Source organism: Aulonocara sp. 'chitande type north' Nkhata Bay, linkage group LG3, assembly GCF_057382095.1.
Source record: "Aulonocara sp. 'chitande type north' Nkhata Bay isolate Kocher_YH1m ecotype deep benthic linkage group LG3, A_spYH_male_GT1.1, whole genome shotgun sequence".
Taxonomy (NCBI): Eukaryota; Metazoa; Chordata; class Actinopteri; order Cichliformes; family Cichlidae; genus Aulonocara; species Aulonocara sp. 'chitande type north' Nkhata Bay.
The window spans coordinates 75,523,054-75,540,620 of record NC_141346.1 but is presented as its reverse complement, the minus strand read 5'-3'; the positions used below and the strand labels follow the sequence as shown (position 1 = coordinate 75,540,620).

Sequence of the window (17,567 nt, the reverse complement as noted above, 5' to 3'; positions counted from 1 at the left end):
CTCTGTGGTGGTTACAGTGACATCATGCAGTTTGTGCTTTGACCTCCAGAGGGCGACAAATCAGCACAGACAGAGAGCTCCATTCAAACTTTGCTGCCATCAGGAATAATTCTTCAAATATAATCATCAGTGTTTGAGCAGTTATGATATCAGGGACAATCTAGACATGTGTGACAATACTGAACATGTCACATGACACACCTCAAACATCATGTGATCCACTCTCAGTCTGCACTTTCATTCATGACTTCAACAGGTTGAAATGAGCTTTGAAGAAACATTCAGTGAAATAAATCTTTCATGGATTCATGTGAGCAGCAGATGAACTTTGTACCAACAACATCTTCAATAACAGAGTCTGAATGAAGCTCAGGTGTTGATGCTGCTCACTGATTGGACGCTTGCTTTCAGCTCTGCTCTCAGTCTTTACTGCACAGGTGAAGGTAGAAAGTGTGACTGGATCTATAGACTGGAAACAGAGAAACATGCTGAACATTTGAAGCTTTGCAGCAGAAATGTTCATGTTACAAATACAGCAGAGCTGATCTGGGATCAGTGTGTTCACACCTGCAGCTACAACAAGGTTTCATGTCTCCACACGTCAGCATGTGAACTTTACTCTGACTCAGTCTGAGCAGTCAGACGGCATATTTTTAAAGTTAACACATCAGCACACACAGAGCTGAGCCCCTCCCACCTGTGCTGAGTTTCAGGTGGAGTCCCGCCTCCTTCCAGGAAGCAGCTCACCTGTGTGTCCGTGTTTAGTGTCCAGGTGTGGAGTGGAGCTTGTTGTTGGTGTGTGAAGAAACTGTAAGTTTGCTTTGTTTCCTCCTTTAACAGTTTGTCTTTAGGAACTTTACTGTTTGTTCAGCTCGTGTTTGATTTCTTCACACAACAAACTGTGTGTGTTTGTATTTCCGGTCTCTCCATTAAAGTCAGTGTGTAATGTTTCCTGGCTAACATCAGCTGTGTGCAGCTTAGTTCAGCACAAATCTGCCGCTCCATAGTTCACGGTAACGGACTCACAGCTGGACCAACGAGGCCGAGTGTGTCCGCCACTCTGAGCTACGTTCGTGTTTGTGTACTTGTAGTTTGTACTTTGAGTTCACTCAGAGCCCACAGAGGACGCAGCGTACGTGATGACGTCACAGCCCTTTACCTCCTTTACTGTCACTGTGATTAATATTTACACACGAGACACCTGCAGAGCTCTGACGCTGAGCTAGCACACAGCATGCTAACACTAAGCTAACACTAAGCTAACGCTAAGCTAACACTAAGCTAACGCTAAGCTAACGCTAAGCTAACACTAAGAGTTCTTACAGACACGAGTTAAAAAGCTGCTTTTAGTTTGTGATCAGAGTCCAGGACTGAGAGCAGCAGCAGAGCTGATGGATGATGAATTACTGGATGGAAGAAGCTTCTCATTAGCAGTGAATCAGTGTGTGTGCAGTTCTCTGCAAACTCAGCAGCAAGAATTAGTGTGAAGCTTTAACTCTGCTGATCCTCTTTGAATCCTGGATCAGCTGAAAGGTTTAAAATGTTGTTCACACGTGTTGGACTGACTGAAGCTTCCAGTCACAGTGACTCAGTGTGTGTCAGTGAATGCATCGTGTGTGCTTCAGGCTCCATCTAGTGGACTGATAGCAGAGCAGCTGATGGCAGCTTCCTCTGCCTCACACTGCTGTCTGACTGCATCCAGCTGACACTGAGATGAAGCAGGAAAGAAGCAGCTGATATTTGGACAGCACACATGATGAAAGGAGGATTTCAGCTGATGTGCACATGAATGATTTGTGTTTCCTCTGCAGGTAGAAAGTGTGTGTGAGCTGATGTGAATTCTTTGGGTGAATTCTGAGCTTTTTGTGGATACGTGTCCATATTTGCATTAAAGACCTGAGAGCTGGAGGGTTAAACGGTAGTTCACCCCCTTTGTACTGGGGGCGCTGGAGCTCAAGAGGTAAAAGGAGACATTAGGGCTCAATAAAAGCTCTGAGAACAAAACCTGAACTCAAACTGCTCAAACTCTAAATATTCTAAATAAGTAAATACATTGGACATGTGATGAGATTCATGTTCTCTCTCATGTTTTACAGTTGAAAGATGGAAAAATCTGTTGAGGAGCAGTTGCTGAACAGGCTGGAAGATTTGGGAGAAGAGGAGCTGAAACTCTTCCACTGGTACCTGGAAAAAGGACCCGGAGGTGATTTCACAACCATCAAAAAGAGCCGACTGGAGAACGCAAGGAAGGATGGACGTCATGGAACAGTGGATCTTATGGTGGAGACATACACTACTCGCCATGTAATGGAGGTGGCAGAGTTGATTTTAAAGAAGATGAATGAAGGTCAGTCAGAGAAAAAAGACATGACTCAGTGCAGTATCAGGACAACACTGTCACAGTTTATGGATGGAAAACTGAGGCTGTTTTAGTCTGAACTTTCAATTGTGTGTCTTTTCTCTTCTAAATTTGTTTGAGTACAAATATTATATTTAGACATCTTGATGCATGCTCAATCATGCAGGTAAGTAAATCTCCAAAAGTTGATTTGTTTTTTCATCTGAATGTAGCGTTTTCAGTGGGAGAAACGTTTCGTACATCTGTCACCATCTTACATGCTGTGATTGCAGCCATTCCCCAACTCTCTGTGAATGGGACTCATGGTTATTGATCAGTGGTTGTTGATCAGTGGTCATGAGATTTTGCTTAATTACGATGAAGAAACTGACCTCCCAGCCCATTGTTCCTTCAGTGGGCTGGTTTCAGTCAATATCCAAATGTACAGTTTATAAGATTGAAACCTGCAGTCAGCTGAGACTGAAGAAGTCACCTGGGTGAGTGACGACACGTTTCTCCCAGAAAACACTACGTCCAGATGAACAGAATCAACTTTTGGAGATTATATTTAGAGTATTTTGAAGCCATGCAGGTCTTCATTGTTAAACAAACAGTTCCTTATTCATGGTGCACTTTACTCCAACAGGGAAACCCTCAGCCCAGGCATCTTCATCCTGTTTATCACAAGGTAATAATTCCTTAGTTTGTCTCAGGAGCCATTGGTAAGGTAGAAACACATGAAGCCTGCACTGACCAATAGGAACTCAGGTTGTTTCCATGTGGTATCTCTGTATCCTCAGCTCTGCAGTGTAACTAAGCTCTGAGCCCCAGTTAATGAACAGTTGCCCATAAGTATAACCGCAGTTACCTACCTACTATCTTTATTTATAATACACTTTAAAACAGCCATAGGTGACACAAAGTGCTGTACATTGATACTAAATAATAACAATACATGTGATATAAAAAATAATAAAAAAGGTCAAATAACTAAAACAGACCGAGTCTCAGTGGGTCAGAAAGAATAAAATGGGTTTTAAGATGTGTTTTTGAAGTGGACAGTGAAGGGGGCTCTCTAACATGTAACGGCAAGTTAGTCCATAACTTATGAACAATGATAGAGAAGGCTATCTGAGTGAGCTGGTCAGCTGACTGATGAGGTGTGTAGGCGTGAAGAAGGTAAGGCAGGGCAAGACTGTGAAAAATGTAAAACTAAACACAACAATTTTAAAATAAACTCTAAAATATACAGGCTGCCAGTGGAGCGAGGCTAAGACAGGGGTAACATGCTCTCTTTTATAGGTTCTTCATGCAGCAGTGTTTTGAACCAGCTGAGCATGCGAGAGTAATGACTGACTCCCACATAAAGTCAATCACAGTAGTCCAGATGGGATGAAATAAAAGTATGCATCACTGTTTCAAAGTGCTGCCTAGAAACCACATGTTGTATTGTGTGTGTGACAAATAAAATTGTTGAATTTGAAAGAAAACATTTCACTGCTGTCAGTTGCCTAAAATAAAAAACGCTATACTTTGAAAAACTAGACAACAATTATAATTTACTTTCCAGTTTAAAATCACTGTCCAAATTAAACCCAAGGTCGGTAATAATTAGGGGTGGGTTTTTATAATCGATTTATCGATTAAAATCGATTCTGGCTTGGATAACGTGAAATCGATTCATTAAAATCCTGAATCGATTTTTTAATATAAATTTATTTTGCCCGAAACGCCAGAATCTCAGGTGAAAATTTCAACAACCACCAAACAGCTAAGACAGTAAATGAGAGCAGGAACACGGATTCTGCACAAAGACCTAAACACACAGCGCGGACCAGAATCAGTGAGATGTCGCCTTTCTCACCTGACGGCACGGACACGGTCGGGGCTGAAAGCCGACAGCTCGCTGATTCTGAGGTGTCGGCGGGTCCGCGCTTTGTGTTCACGCCCTTTTTGTGCTGATTCTAAAGCTGTTAGTTTGATCTCTCTCCAAACAATACTGACCGAACCAGCAGCAACATAAACATCATTATATCAGTAAGGAAGCTGACTAAATATTAACTGATAATTTATGGCAAAGGGGTGGGATTAAATAAGTGTTTACTTCTTCCCACTCCCTTTCAACATATAAATTAATCAGAACGTTTTTTTGTATGTATTTTGTATAGTATTTTTTTCTCTCTTATTTTCATTTCTAAATGTACCTGTATATTGTTCACATGTTGCAATAACTTACCAATCAATCAATCAATCAATCAATCAATCAATCAATCATCATGAATTCCCTCTGACTTTTACTGTTTTGCTTCCACCACAATAAAATCACACTTCATGCACAGCTCTCTCTCTCTCTGTACTTCAAGAACAGTTTCCCATCTAAAAATCTGTTTTCTGCATTATTCGCTTGCTTGTTACGCACAAGTCTACCGCTGTTTACATGCTGTCTGCTGCTGTTTTTTTTTCCTTCTACATTCTTCCGAAAAGAAAACCTAATTTCTGCCGTTCAATACTGAACAAATTTAAACTTTTTAAAATTATGCAAAACGCTCAGCCGTGTCTCTAATAAAGCCGCTGTAACATCAGAGGTAACGTTCATATGTTGATTAATGGTTTTCTTTTGTTTTTGATGTACTGCAGAATATCTTTATAAAATCCCAGGCCTGGAAAATCACCTTCATGTTTTTCTGTGTTTTATCTTCAGCTACTTTGACACAAAGGCATCTGTTGTGATGCTCACACCTTTGATAAAGTCTTGCGTGTGTCAGCTTCCTTTTTATAGATACAAAAATATGTAAATGTACGGATTTCTGACTGTCAAAATTTCCCAGATTCAATTCGAATCGAATTGAAGTGAATCGAATTAAATCGAGTCGTGGATCGAATCGATTCGGGACCTTGTGAATCGGTATCTTCCCAAAGCAACAAAAAAGGACTCATATGGGCCACTAGGCCCAAACATTATCACCTCTGTTTTGTTGCTGTGAGTGTTCTGGGAGAGTAGAAAAGCAGTATATATCAATCAGTCCATTTAAAATGTAAAGGGGGGGGGGGGAATAGCGATGGTCCTAAAATTAACCCCCTGGTAGGCCACATGTCCAACAAGCAGCAGAAAAATCAGAACTAAGAAGGTTCAAAGAGAAAGCTCTCTCTGCCAGATAATACCTAAAGCATTTAAGTTCAGTGCCACTAATGCCCACTAGGACATTTAATCAAGATATTAGAATATTGTGGGCTACTGTTTCAAAGGCAGCGGCCAATTCAATCAAAACCAAAACAATGTGGTTCTGGTTTTGCACTTCTAGGTACTTGTTTTGATGGTTTATTGTTTTAGTTTCAGTTTTGAATTTTAAATTTAAATGTAATCTTCCTTAAGCTTTAGTTGGTCCCCCTGTCTCATACTTCCTATATTAATTAATTTATTTTAACTTCTGTCTACCTGCTACCGACTTTTTGTCTAGTTTGGTTTTTATTTTTGACTGTTGATGATTACATTTACCTATTTATCATCCACTTTATCATTCCCGGTCAACCCTTAGTGCATAAGTACTCCTGACTTGTATATACTGGTATAATTATAAATCTTAATTCTTCTTGTTGTTTTTATAGGTTTTTATCTAACAATATAAAGTTCCTTCAAGTGGCAGTTGTTGTAATTTGGGGATATAATTTGTAATTATAATAAATGTAATTTATGTCAAACATGTTTTCTTTCTTTCTTTTGTTTTTGCTAATTAGTTGATTTATTCTTGCCTCAGACGATGTTTTGCTAAAATAAAAAATAAACAGGGCTTTGATGTCTACAAACTGTTTAAATATACAGAAAAACATTACTTTAACACCCATGTACTTAGTTAAAATTTCTCATGAAGTAACTTAAACATCTGACATGATGTGATGGTGAATTATTAATAAATACAAAAAAGGCTTCAGTTACACATGATGCTGAAAAAAAAGACACACACAAAAAACAAACCATGCAACAGCTTAATAATGCTGTGATGGATCTGTTATTATGTTTTTGTTTGTTTTTCTAGAGTCATATCAAAAGTGTGAGCCTAAACTCGATTCAAAACAAATGAAAAAGTTCAACTATAATAATTCAAGCAAGGAGTCATTTGTGAAGATCACAGCAAACATCCTGAAGAGAATGAAGCTGAATAAGCAGGCTGATCATCTACTGAGCAGTAAGAAGATATCTATAAATAATATCAGCTAATGGAAAAACTAAAATTTCATAATGTTGCAAGAACTTGACCTGATTCTTCACAAGCACTTAATTTGGGCAGGAAAGAAATGGTCATGTACCCTTGATAAGTACTTAAATTCAATATATATATTTTTCTTTATTTCTAAAGGAACTCCCAGTGGACGTTGTCAGCGTAACCTTAAATCCACCCTGAAGAAGAAGTTCCAGTGTGTGTTTGAGGGGATCGCTAAAGCAGGAAACCCAACCCTCCTGAATCAGATCTACACAGAGCTCTACATCACAGAGGGAGGGACTGCAGAGGTCAATGATGAACATGAGGTCAGACAGATTGAAACAGCATCCAGGAAACCACACAGACCAGAAACAACAATCAGACAAGAAGACATTTTTGAAGACACACCTGGAAGAGATGAACCAATCAGAACAGTGCTGACAAAGGGAGTGGCTGGCATTGGGAAAACAGTCTTAACACAGAAATACAGCCTGGACTGGGCTGAAGACAAAGCCAACCAGGACATCCAGTTCATATTTCCATTCACTTTCAGAGAGCTGAATGTGCTGAAAGAGGAAAAGTTCAGCTTGGTGGGACTTGTTCATCACTTCTTTACTGAAACCAAAGAAGCAGGAATCTGCAGCTTTGAAGACTTCCAGGTTGTGTTCATCTTTGATGGTCTGGATGAGTGTCGACTTCCTCTGGACTTCCACAAAACTACAATCCTAACTGACCCTAGAAAGTCCACCTCAGTGGATGTGCTGCTGATAAACCTCATCAGGGGGAAACTGCTTCCCTCTGCTCGCCTCTGGATAACCACACGACCTGCAGCAGCCAATCAGATCCCTCCTGACTGTGTTGGCATGGTGACAGAGGTCAGAGGGTTCACTGACCCACAGAAGGAGGAGTACTTCAGGAAGAGATTCAGAGATGAGGAGCAGGCCAGCAGGATCATCTCCCACATCAAGACATCACGAAGCCTCCACATCATGTGCCACATCCCAGTCTTCTGCTGGATCACTGCTACAGTTCTGGAGGATGTGCTGGAAACCAGAGAGGGAGGACAGCTGCCCAACACCCTGACTGAGATGTACATCCACTTCCTGGTGGTTCAGGCCAAAGTGAAGAAGGTCAAGTATGATGGAGGAGCTGAGACAGATCCACACTGGAGTCCAGAGAGCAGGAAGATGATGGAGTCTCTGGGAAAACTGGCTTTTGATCAGCTGCAGAAAGGAAAGCTGATCTTCTATGAATCAGACCTGACAGAGTGTGGCATCGATATCAGAGCAGCCTCAGTGTACTCAGGAGTGTTCACACAGATCTTTAAAGAGGAGAGAGGACTGTACCAGGACAAGGTGTTCTGCTTCATCCATCTGAGTGTTCAGGAGTTTCTGGCTGCTCTTCATGTCCATCTGACCTTCATCAACTCTGGACTCAATCTGCTGGAACAACAAACAACGTCCTGGTGGTTTAAACCATCTCTCCACCAGAGTGCTGTGAACAAGGCCTTACAGAGTCCAAATGGACACCTGGACTTGTTCCTCCGCTTCCTCCTGGGTCTTTCACTGCAGACCAATCAGACTCTCCTACGAGCCCTGATGACACAGACAGGAAGTAACTCACAGACCAATCAGGAAACAGTCCAGTACATCAAGAAGAAGCTCAGTGAGAATCTGTCTGCAGAGAAAAGCATCAATCTGATCCACTGTCTGAATGAACTGAATGATCGTTCTCTAGTGGAGGAGATCCAACAATACAGGACTTCAGGAAGTCTCTCCACAGGTAAACTGTCTCCTGCTCAGTGCTCAGCTCTGACCTTCATGTTACTGTCATCAGAAGAAGATCTGGATGAGTTTGACTTCAAGAAATACTCTGCTTCAGAGGAGGCTCTTCTGAGAATGCTGCCAGTGGTCAAAGCCTCCAACAAAGCTCTGTGAGTAAACATGTTGTCATCGCTTCATTGTTAAAATCATGGGAAATAAATCAGAAATGCTGAGTTCAAAGAGCACTGTAACATTTTTTTAAAATAGTAAATTAAATGATCATCAGTCACTCGGTAAATATATGGTAGTTTTAATGTTTCACTCCAGCATTTCTAAAACACACTTTGTTCTGTAACTCTTATCAAAGGACAATCCAGACCCAGCCTATAAGAACATGAGCTCTGATGCTTCAGCCCCTCTGACAGGTTTATTATCCTCAGCTTGTTCATTTGTCTCCAACTCCAGGAGTTTGGTTGTTTTATTCTAAAGCACAAACTTCACCTGCCAGACTTCACCTACATCTTTTTCTGATGTTCATAATTTAAGTTCAAGTTTGTATCTCACTTTCAGTGCACACCCTCCCTTTTTAAATATAAATCTCTGCTGTGCTGTCATGTTTTCATCCTGTATGGAGGGAGAAACTCGGTCTTCATTACTGAAATTGCCTCTAAGGTCGTGTTTCTTGTCAGTAACCATATGTAACTGTAAGGCTTCCATAACCAGTGTTATCACAGAATTACAGTGGGTTCACTCTGGGTCCTCTACAGTTTCTTCCCACTGTCCACAGACATGCAGTTAGGTTACCTGGTGATCTAAACTTCATGCAGGTGTGAGTGAGAGTGGTTGTCTGTCCCTCTGTGGGCTTAGTGGAAGAGACTGGATGGATCTCTGCTTTGTCTTTGATATATGCTGACAGCAAACATTCTCCATGAAGTCTGCATTTCAGCTCATCTCCTTTATACACACCTTTAACAGGAAGAGTTTTATACAGCTAGTGTTTAAAATCAAGTGTTATTCACAATACACAGGTAATGAGCATGATTATTGAATTACTAAAATTTTCTAAAATAATTGTTTTAGTTAATATTGTATGACAGTGTACACAGAATTATTAGCTCAGTAGGCAGAGTGGTCGCCCCATGATCATAAGGTCAGGGGTCGAATCCACCGAATAGTTACCTTGTGGTACCCCTGAGCAAGGTACCATCAAGGTACCAATCATGTGCACTGGACTGGTAGCACTCATAGTCTCATAGGTTTAAATAAATTTTTTTAAAAAAGGGTTCAACATATAAACAAATTTAATTTGATCACATATATTGTTTGTTTTTTTTTGTTTTTGTTTTTTTCCTTTCTCTCACAGACTGAGCAGCTGTAACGTCTCAGAGAAAGGCTGTGAAAATTTGTTGTCAGTGGTCAGCTCCCAGTCCTGTAGTCTGAGAGAGCTGGACCTGAGTACCAACAGCCTGAAGGCTTCAGCAGTAAAGCTTCTGTCTGCTGCAGTGGAGAGTCCACATGCCAAACTGAATGTTCTGAGGTCAGATCAATTTGTATTCTGTTTAGTTCTGTTTGTTTATGTGTTTGATGTTTGTTTTTGTTTATGTCTTTATCCAGTTATCCTTGTTTCATAGCATTTTTATTCATTTCAAAGTTAAACAGAAGTTTTACTAACCTGCTCAGCACAAGACAATAAGCTATTGCACCCTGATTACACTTTAACAACAATCTTTATTCATGTTTTTATCTTCAGACTTAACATCTGTGAACTCTCAGAGGAAAACTGTGAAGCTCTGTGCTCAGTTCTCAGCTCGCAGTCCTCTAGTCTGACAGAGCTGGACCTGAGTATCAGAAAGCTGCAGGATTCAGGAGTGAAGCTTCTGTCTGCTGGACTACAACGTTTAAACTGTAAACTGAATACTCTGAGGTCAGATCAGAAAACATTTGTTTTTAGAATTATTAATTAAAGTTCATACATATGATGTTGTATCTTAGTATGTTTATGTTTCCTTTAAAAATAGAAAGTCAACATTTAATGTTGTGAAATGTATTAACAAACTCTACATGAGTACTTGTTTTATAGATTGTCTTTTATTTTTCAGACTGAGTGGCTGTAACCTGTCAGAGAGAAGCTGTGAAGCTCTGTCCTCAGTCCTCAGCTCCCAGTCCTCCAGTCTGAGAGAGCTGGACCTGAGTAACTCTGACCTGCAGGATTCAGGAGTGAAGCTTCTGTCCGCTGGACTAAAGAGTTCACAGTGTGCAGTGGAAACTCTCAGGTCAGGATTCAAACTTTTCCACAGATGATCATTTGAAATGTGATTTATATTATTGTATAAACAGGTAACTTTTACAGCTGTCAAGTGAACTTTTATTTACATTTGAGTGGATAATCGGACTCTGAATTACTAAAAGTTGTTATAGTCATGTCTTTGTTTATTTAAAAAAATACTTCATGTACTGCCTAATTTAAAGATTTAGGCTCCTTTGGGCCCATAATATATATATTTGATTTCTTTGTGAATTAAATTAGGAGGATATTGGCGACTGCTGATTGGCTCGCTGTTTGTTTTTTATTCACAGTACTTAATTTTAAAGGCTGATTTCTCAAAATGAGATGTTTATCTTTTCTTCTACAACACGTGGAGCCACCAAATCTTCTTGCTTGATTTATTCATTACAGTTTGATTTAAAGAATATTAGACTCGTAACATAATAAATATATTTATTTCACTTCTTCTTGAGAGAAAGAAAGGGATGACTGGGTGAGCTCCAGTGGTTCATCCCAGCAGAGAGAGCGGCACACTGGGCTGCAAATGATCACAGTAGTAATGGCCATAGTTTGATAAAACAGGCAGTCTTACCCTGTAGATAATACAGGGTTCTGGTGCCGATGTGGGGGAGGGGAGTCGCCCGGTACTAACTACATACTACTAACTACCTCATCCAGATGTCTTCCCTACTAAACCTGATAAGAAGTAACTGCAGTAGCCTTATAGGTCAAATCAGTTTCACCTGTTAAAGTTAGCTCCACTATTAATTAGGGGTGGGGGAAAAAATCGATACTGTGTAGTATCGTGATATTTTGTTTGCTAATAATGTATCGATACAGGGACAGCAGAAATCGATATTTTGTTACAAACAATTTTTTCTCTGAAGTCAACATGCTCTGGAGTCAGAGCATGTTGACTTCAGAGCATGTTGATCCTTTTTCTGAGCAACAATCCTGACATTCCTTCACTGTCCAAATGTGTTTAACTTTTTTTTTGGCAGCAATAAACATGACAGTTTACTTATTTTAATTTAAGACATGTTTAATTTTAATTAAGTTTGAAACTTTTTTATTTAATGTAAAATTATATATTTTTTTAAATTTACTTTCAAATTCTTCAGTTGCTGAAGGGGCTGCATAGTTTTCATAAATTGCATAGTTCAGAATAGCTATAATTGTACCAGATGGTTGCATTCAGTTAAGTTGGACTAGACTGTAATACAAACCGTTCAGTTTGTCAACAATAAAACTGACTGAAATGAGAGAAAGACTGAGTGTGAGACTTTGATATTAGATAAAATGAATATTGATAAAGTTTACCTTTATGTGCAGAATTTAAATATCGCAAAATATTTTAAAAAATCGCAATAATATCGTATCGTGCGTTAAGTATTGTGATAATATCGTATCGCGAGTTGTATGGTGATTCCCACCTGTACTATTAATGGTGTCACTTGTTATTTCTGGGATGAGTTTAGTAGCCTGAACAGCTGCTTAAAGGAAAGTAATTAAATAATAAAAATAACCTAAGTCCGGGGGAACCTGCAAGAGCTGTTTGCACAAAGAATAATGCTCAGACTTTGAGGTTTTATCGTTTTACACAAGGTTTAAAAATGAATGTCCACAATTGAATTGCAGAAATTGTTATTGAGCTAATACTGATGTAGTTGTTATCTTTGGTAAGGAGAGGTTGGAGGAAGGATGAGCACAGTCAGGCCTAAAGATGCTCTTAATAATAATAATGGATTGCATTTATATAGCGCTTTTCGAGACCCTCAAAGACCCTTTACAATCCCACTACAGGGAGTGCAGAATTATTAGGCAAGTTGTATTTTTGAGGAATAATTTTATTATTGAACAACAACCATGTTCTCAATGAACCCAAAAAACTCATTAATATCAAAGCTGAATGTTTCTGGAAGTAGTTTTTAGTTTGTTTTTAGTTTTAGCTATTTTAGGGGGATATCTGTGTGTGCAGGTGACTATTACTGTGCAGAATTATTAGGCAACTTAACAAAAAACAAATATATACCCATTTCATTTATTTATTTTTACCAGTGACACCAATATAACATCTCCACATTCACAAATATACATTTCTGACATTCAAAAACAAAACAAAAACAAATCAGCGACCAATATAGCCACCTTTCTTTGCAAGGACACTCAAAAGCCTGCCATCCATGGATTCTGTCAGTGTTTTGATCTGTTCACCATCAACATTGCGTGCAGCAGCAACCACAGCCTCCCAGACACTGTTCAGAGAGGTGTACTGTTTTCCCTCCTTGTAAATCTCACATTTGATGATGGACCACAGGTTCTCAATGGGGTTCAGATCAGGTGAACAAGGAGGCCATGTCATTAGTTTTTCTTCTTTTATACCCTTTCTTGCCAGCCACGCTGTGGAGTACTTGGACGCGTGTGATGGAGCATTGTCCTGCATGGAAATCATGTTTTTCTTGAAGGATGCAGACTTCTTCCTATACCACTGCTTGAAGAAGGTGTCTTCCAGAAACTGGCAGTAGGACTGGGAGTTGAGCTTGACTCCATCCTCAACCCGAAAAGGCCCCACAAGCTCATCTTTGATGATACCAGCCCAAACCAGTACTCCACCTCCACCTTGCTGGCGTCTGAGTGGGACTGGAGCTCTCTGCCCTTTACCAATCCAGCCACGGGCCCATCCATCTGGCCCATCAAGACTCACTCTCATTTCATCAGTCCATAAAACCTTAGAAAAACCAGTCTTGAGATATTTCTTGGCCCAGTCTTGACGTTTCAGCTTGTGTGTCTTGTTCAGTGGTGGTCGTCTTTCAGCCTTTCTTACCTTGGCCATGTCTCTGAGTATTGCACACCTTGTGCTTTTGGGCACTCCAGTGATGTTGCAGCTCTGAAATATGGCCAAACTGGTGGCAAGTGGCATCTTGGCAGCTGCACGCTTGACTTTTCTCAGTTCATGGGCAGTTATTTTGTGCCTTGGTTTTTCCACACGCTTCTTGCGACCCTGTTGACTATTTTGAATGAAACGCTTGATTGTTCGATGATCACGCTTCAGAAGCTTTGCAATTTTGAGACTGCTGCATCCCTCTGCAAGATATCTCACTGTTTTTGACTTTTCTGAGCCTGTCAAGTCCTTCTTTTGACCCATTTTGCCAAAGGAAAGGACGTTACCTAATAATTATGCACACCTGATATAGGGTGTTGATGTCATTAGACCACACCCCTTCTCATTACAGAGATGCACATCACCTAATATGCTTAATTGGTAGTAGGCTTTCGAGCCTATACAGCTTGGAGTAAGACAACATGCATGAAGAGGATGATGTGGACAAAATACTCATTTGCCTAATAATTCTGCACTCCCTGTATTCATTCACTCTCACATTCACACACTGGTGGAGGTAAGCTACAGTTGTAGTGGTAGGTTAGGTTTTGCCCAAGGACAAAATGACCAAGACAGAGAGAGCTGGCTCATCAGACAGACAAGCTCATCTTGTAACCTACTGGTTCGCTGGTCAGCACACCAGCTGACTAGCGAACCGGCTAACTAGCACACCAGCTAACTAGCACACCGGCTAAATAGCAAATCAGCTAACTAGCAGACCAGCTAACGGCAGCCACAAGCTGAAGGACGATTAAATGTAGTGGAGATATCAGAGATGACACTGGTGTGTCCGATTCACTCTTTAGCACTCTGGTCACTCCGGTGTGTCAGCCAGAACACCACTGAAGGCCAAATGATCCCAGCATGTGGAATAAAGAGCTTAAGGTTTGGTTTGAGACACTTTATTCTTTCACTGATTGATTCTTGCGGCTGTGATCATGTGTGTGGTTTCTTACAAAAAGGAAGTACACAATACAAATACATGACAAATAAGATGAATAGATAAGTTACATATCCAGTTATATGTACGTACATCAGTATAGCTAATATAGCCATATATAAGGACAAAGATCACAGTACTATAATGCAGTAATGTTAAACACAAAGGTGTATATCTACATAAATCTGTCCTATCAGTGATCAGGGTACTGTAGTATACTTCCACTACATAAACTATAGAAACTAAACGACATTAGTGTGACTTTAAGTTACCATCAGTACAGACGAACTGATGGTAGTTGTACAAAATAAAGGCATTGCAATTATTGTGAAGGGCTTCCGGTTAAACTAAGATCAGCTGATTACCTCATAACAAATTGTTTGCTATAGAACGCAGCTCCCACTCTTCATTAATATCATGTACTGTAACTCCCAAGTAACCATGGTTACCCAGCCACGCCCAGTAGTCTCCAGAGAGACCAACAGCTGGTGCACGTTGTAACGCCGTGGCTTTCATAGTCTCTCCTTTTTCTACAGCTCATGTGTTCTTCTTGTGATGGTGCGTCTTGAGGGAGGCTCATACATGCCGTCATTTGTTGATCCTAAGAACGTTCCTCAGACCGACTTCTTCAACAACACTAATCAGCCTGCAGTTTGTAGCTACTCCCTTCACTGTGGTGTTTGTTAGCTTGTCTTTCTTTGGTTTTATCCTGACTCCTCCCACAAGCTGATCCTACGTAGTCTGCCCAAGCCTCCCACCTCTGTTTGTTTGGGTGGTTTGTTTGCTGCCATCAACAGCGTGTAATGCATTTAAGTGATACTTCAGACATGAAGTACTGCGACAATAAAAAACTCAACTTTGCTTAAAAATAACTTTAGTTGTATCAACACTGCCCTCTGGAATAATTAGACTTTGGTGACAAACTGATGTGATCTCCATGTTTCCTTTGTTGGACTGTGGGCGAGTGTCAGAACTGAATGTACTGAGTAACATGTGGAGTTTAAATATGTGTCAGTTCCAGTTTTAGAGCTCTAAAGTGCAGCTATCATGTTAGGAATATGTTAGGAATAGACAGGAACACTGAGCACACTGAGGTCAAATCTTTATTTATCCAGTTCATCTGTAGGCTGAGCTCAGTCCATCCATTTAGTGAAATTATGTTTAAAGGTCTCCTTGTTCTGTGAGCGTGCACAGATCCTGAAGCAGAAAGCCTGGGTTAACAGAGAAATGATCATCACTGTGATGATGCTCACCATCTCTGACTGGGATTTGAGGTTTTGTCAAAGCAGCAAAGAAAGCCTGGCTATGTTGGACTGGGTGTGGAAGCAGCTCCCAGTTTGAGTTCAGGAGACAGACACCCTCTCTACTTTGACGATCAGCTTCAAACTTTCCTTTTTGATAAAACTTATAGTTAGAGCTGGATCAGGTGACCCTGAACCATCACTTAGTTATGCTGCTATAGAGATGGATAACAGATGGATTGTTGTTTTGTGTGTCTGCAGTCTGTCAGGCTGTCTGATCACAGAGGAAGGCTGTACTTCTCTGGCCTCAGCTCTGACCTCCAACCCCTCCCATCTGAGAGAGCTGGACCTGAGCTACAATCATCCAGGTCCCTCAGGAATGAAGCTTCTGTCGGCTGGACTGAAGGATCCAGGCTGGAGACTGGACACTCTCAGGTATGGAGAGAATGTCTGATATAGGAGGAAGAGCTGGAATCATTTCCTGTGTCTTTCACTCACTTCCTGTTTGTTTCCTGCAGATGAGACATGAACAATCACACATGCAGGAATATTTTCAGGGACAGACACACTAGTCTAGCTGGATAGTACATGGATATTTATGTAGGGGGTCTTCAAGGAGTCTGTTTGCAGGAACATTAATGATAACTGATAAGTCATGTTGAGAGTTTCATTAAAAGTAGACTTACAGTTAGGTAATATTTGGACAGAGACAACATTTTGTAACTTTAGATACAAGTATCAGCCATGTGTGTGTTTCCCATGCTGTATGTCCACAGTCACAGTGACAGTCAGTGACACTGACAGAAGGATGAAACAAGGCTGTGAATCATTTCAGTCTGTGTGTGTGACAAAGAGGCAGACAGGAGCAGCTAACATTTGGAAATGGAAGCTTACTGGAAACACTACATTCACGGCTGAATTCACAATAGATTTGTTCTCAAGTGCACATTTAGCAGCTAATGCTAATACTGTTTTCCCTTTGCTTTCTACAGCAGCTATTGCTAAGTAGGCCACTTTGCTCCGCTAAGGATTTGTGTGACCATGATGGAGACTCTGATAAGCTAATGCTGCTAAGCTAATGCTGTTTATGGGCCCTGTTAGAATCAATATTTCATTCTCATTCTGTTGTTTGAGAACAATATTAACGTTTCACATCATTATAACACAAGAGAAAAGGGTATTGGCATTAGCTACTAGTGCTTATTCACCTCAAATTACCTTTAGCTGCTAATGGCAGCCTACTTAGCATTAACTCCTCACTAATATAATGCTAATTTACATCAAATTAGCATTAACTGCTCATATTGTTATAAGGAAAGAGAAAACGGTATTAGCATTTGCTGCTAATAATTATTCACCCCTAATTAGAATAAGCCGCTAAAAGCAGCCAACTTAGCATTAATTCCTCACTTTGTTGTTACCCAACGGAAAAGAGTATTAGTATTAGCTACTATCATTTTTAATAAGTAAGAGAAAACAGTATTAGCAGTAGCGCATAATGCTAATTCACGTCAACGTAGTATTAGTTAATAATGGCAGCCTACTTAGCATTAACTGCTCACTAATATAATGCTAATTCGCATCAAATTAGCATTAGCTGCTCAAGTTGTTATAAGGAAAAAGAGAAAACGGTATTAGTATTAGCTGCTAATAATTATTCACCCCTAATTAGAGTTAGCCCCTAATGGCAGTCTACTTAGCATTAACTCCTGACATTGTTATAATGCAGGGGAAAAGAGTTACCATTATCGGATAATGCTAATTCTCATCAAATTAGCATTAGTTAATAACGGTAGACTTCATATCATTAGCTGCTGTCATTCTTACAAAGCAAACAGTATGAGCATTAGCTGTTAATCCTTTTTCATCTAAAATTAGAATTAGCCACTAATGGCGTATTGTTAAAAGTAAGAAAAAACATTGTTAGCATAAGCGGATA

At 40.1% G+C, this 17,567-nt stretch overlaps 1 protein-coding gene across 1 annotated transcript in view; it reads left to right on the top strand.

The window, feature by feature from the left end:
• The first annotated feature begins 736 nt into the window (after positions 1 to 736).
• Positions 737 to 17,567, top strand: part of LOC147337028 (uncharacterized) — a 642,403-nt gene continuing 625,572 nt past the window's right edge. Inside the window, exons 1-8 of the mRNA XM_086286246.1 lie at positions 737 to 810; positions 1,812 to 1,960; positions 2,097 to 2,347; positions 2,985 to 3,026; positions 6,373 to 6,522; positions 6,694 to 8,470; positions 10,400 to 10,573; positions 15,890 to 16,049. Of these exons, the coding sequence (XP_086142372.1) occupies positions 2,104 to 2,347; positions 2,985 to 3,026; positions 6,373 to 6,522; positions 6,694 to 8,470; positions 10,400 to 10,573; positions 15,890 to 16,049 (2,547 nt within the window). The 5' untranslated portion in view covers positions 737 to 810; positions 1,812 to 1,960; positions 2,097 to 2,103. The remainder of the gene's footprint in view (positions 811 to 1,811; positions 1,961 to 2,096; positions 2,348 to 2,984; positions 3,027 to 6,372; positions 6,523 to 6,693; positions 8,471 to 10,399; positions 10,574 to 15,889; positions 16,050 to 17,567) is intronic.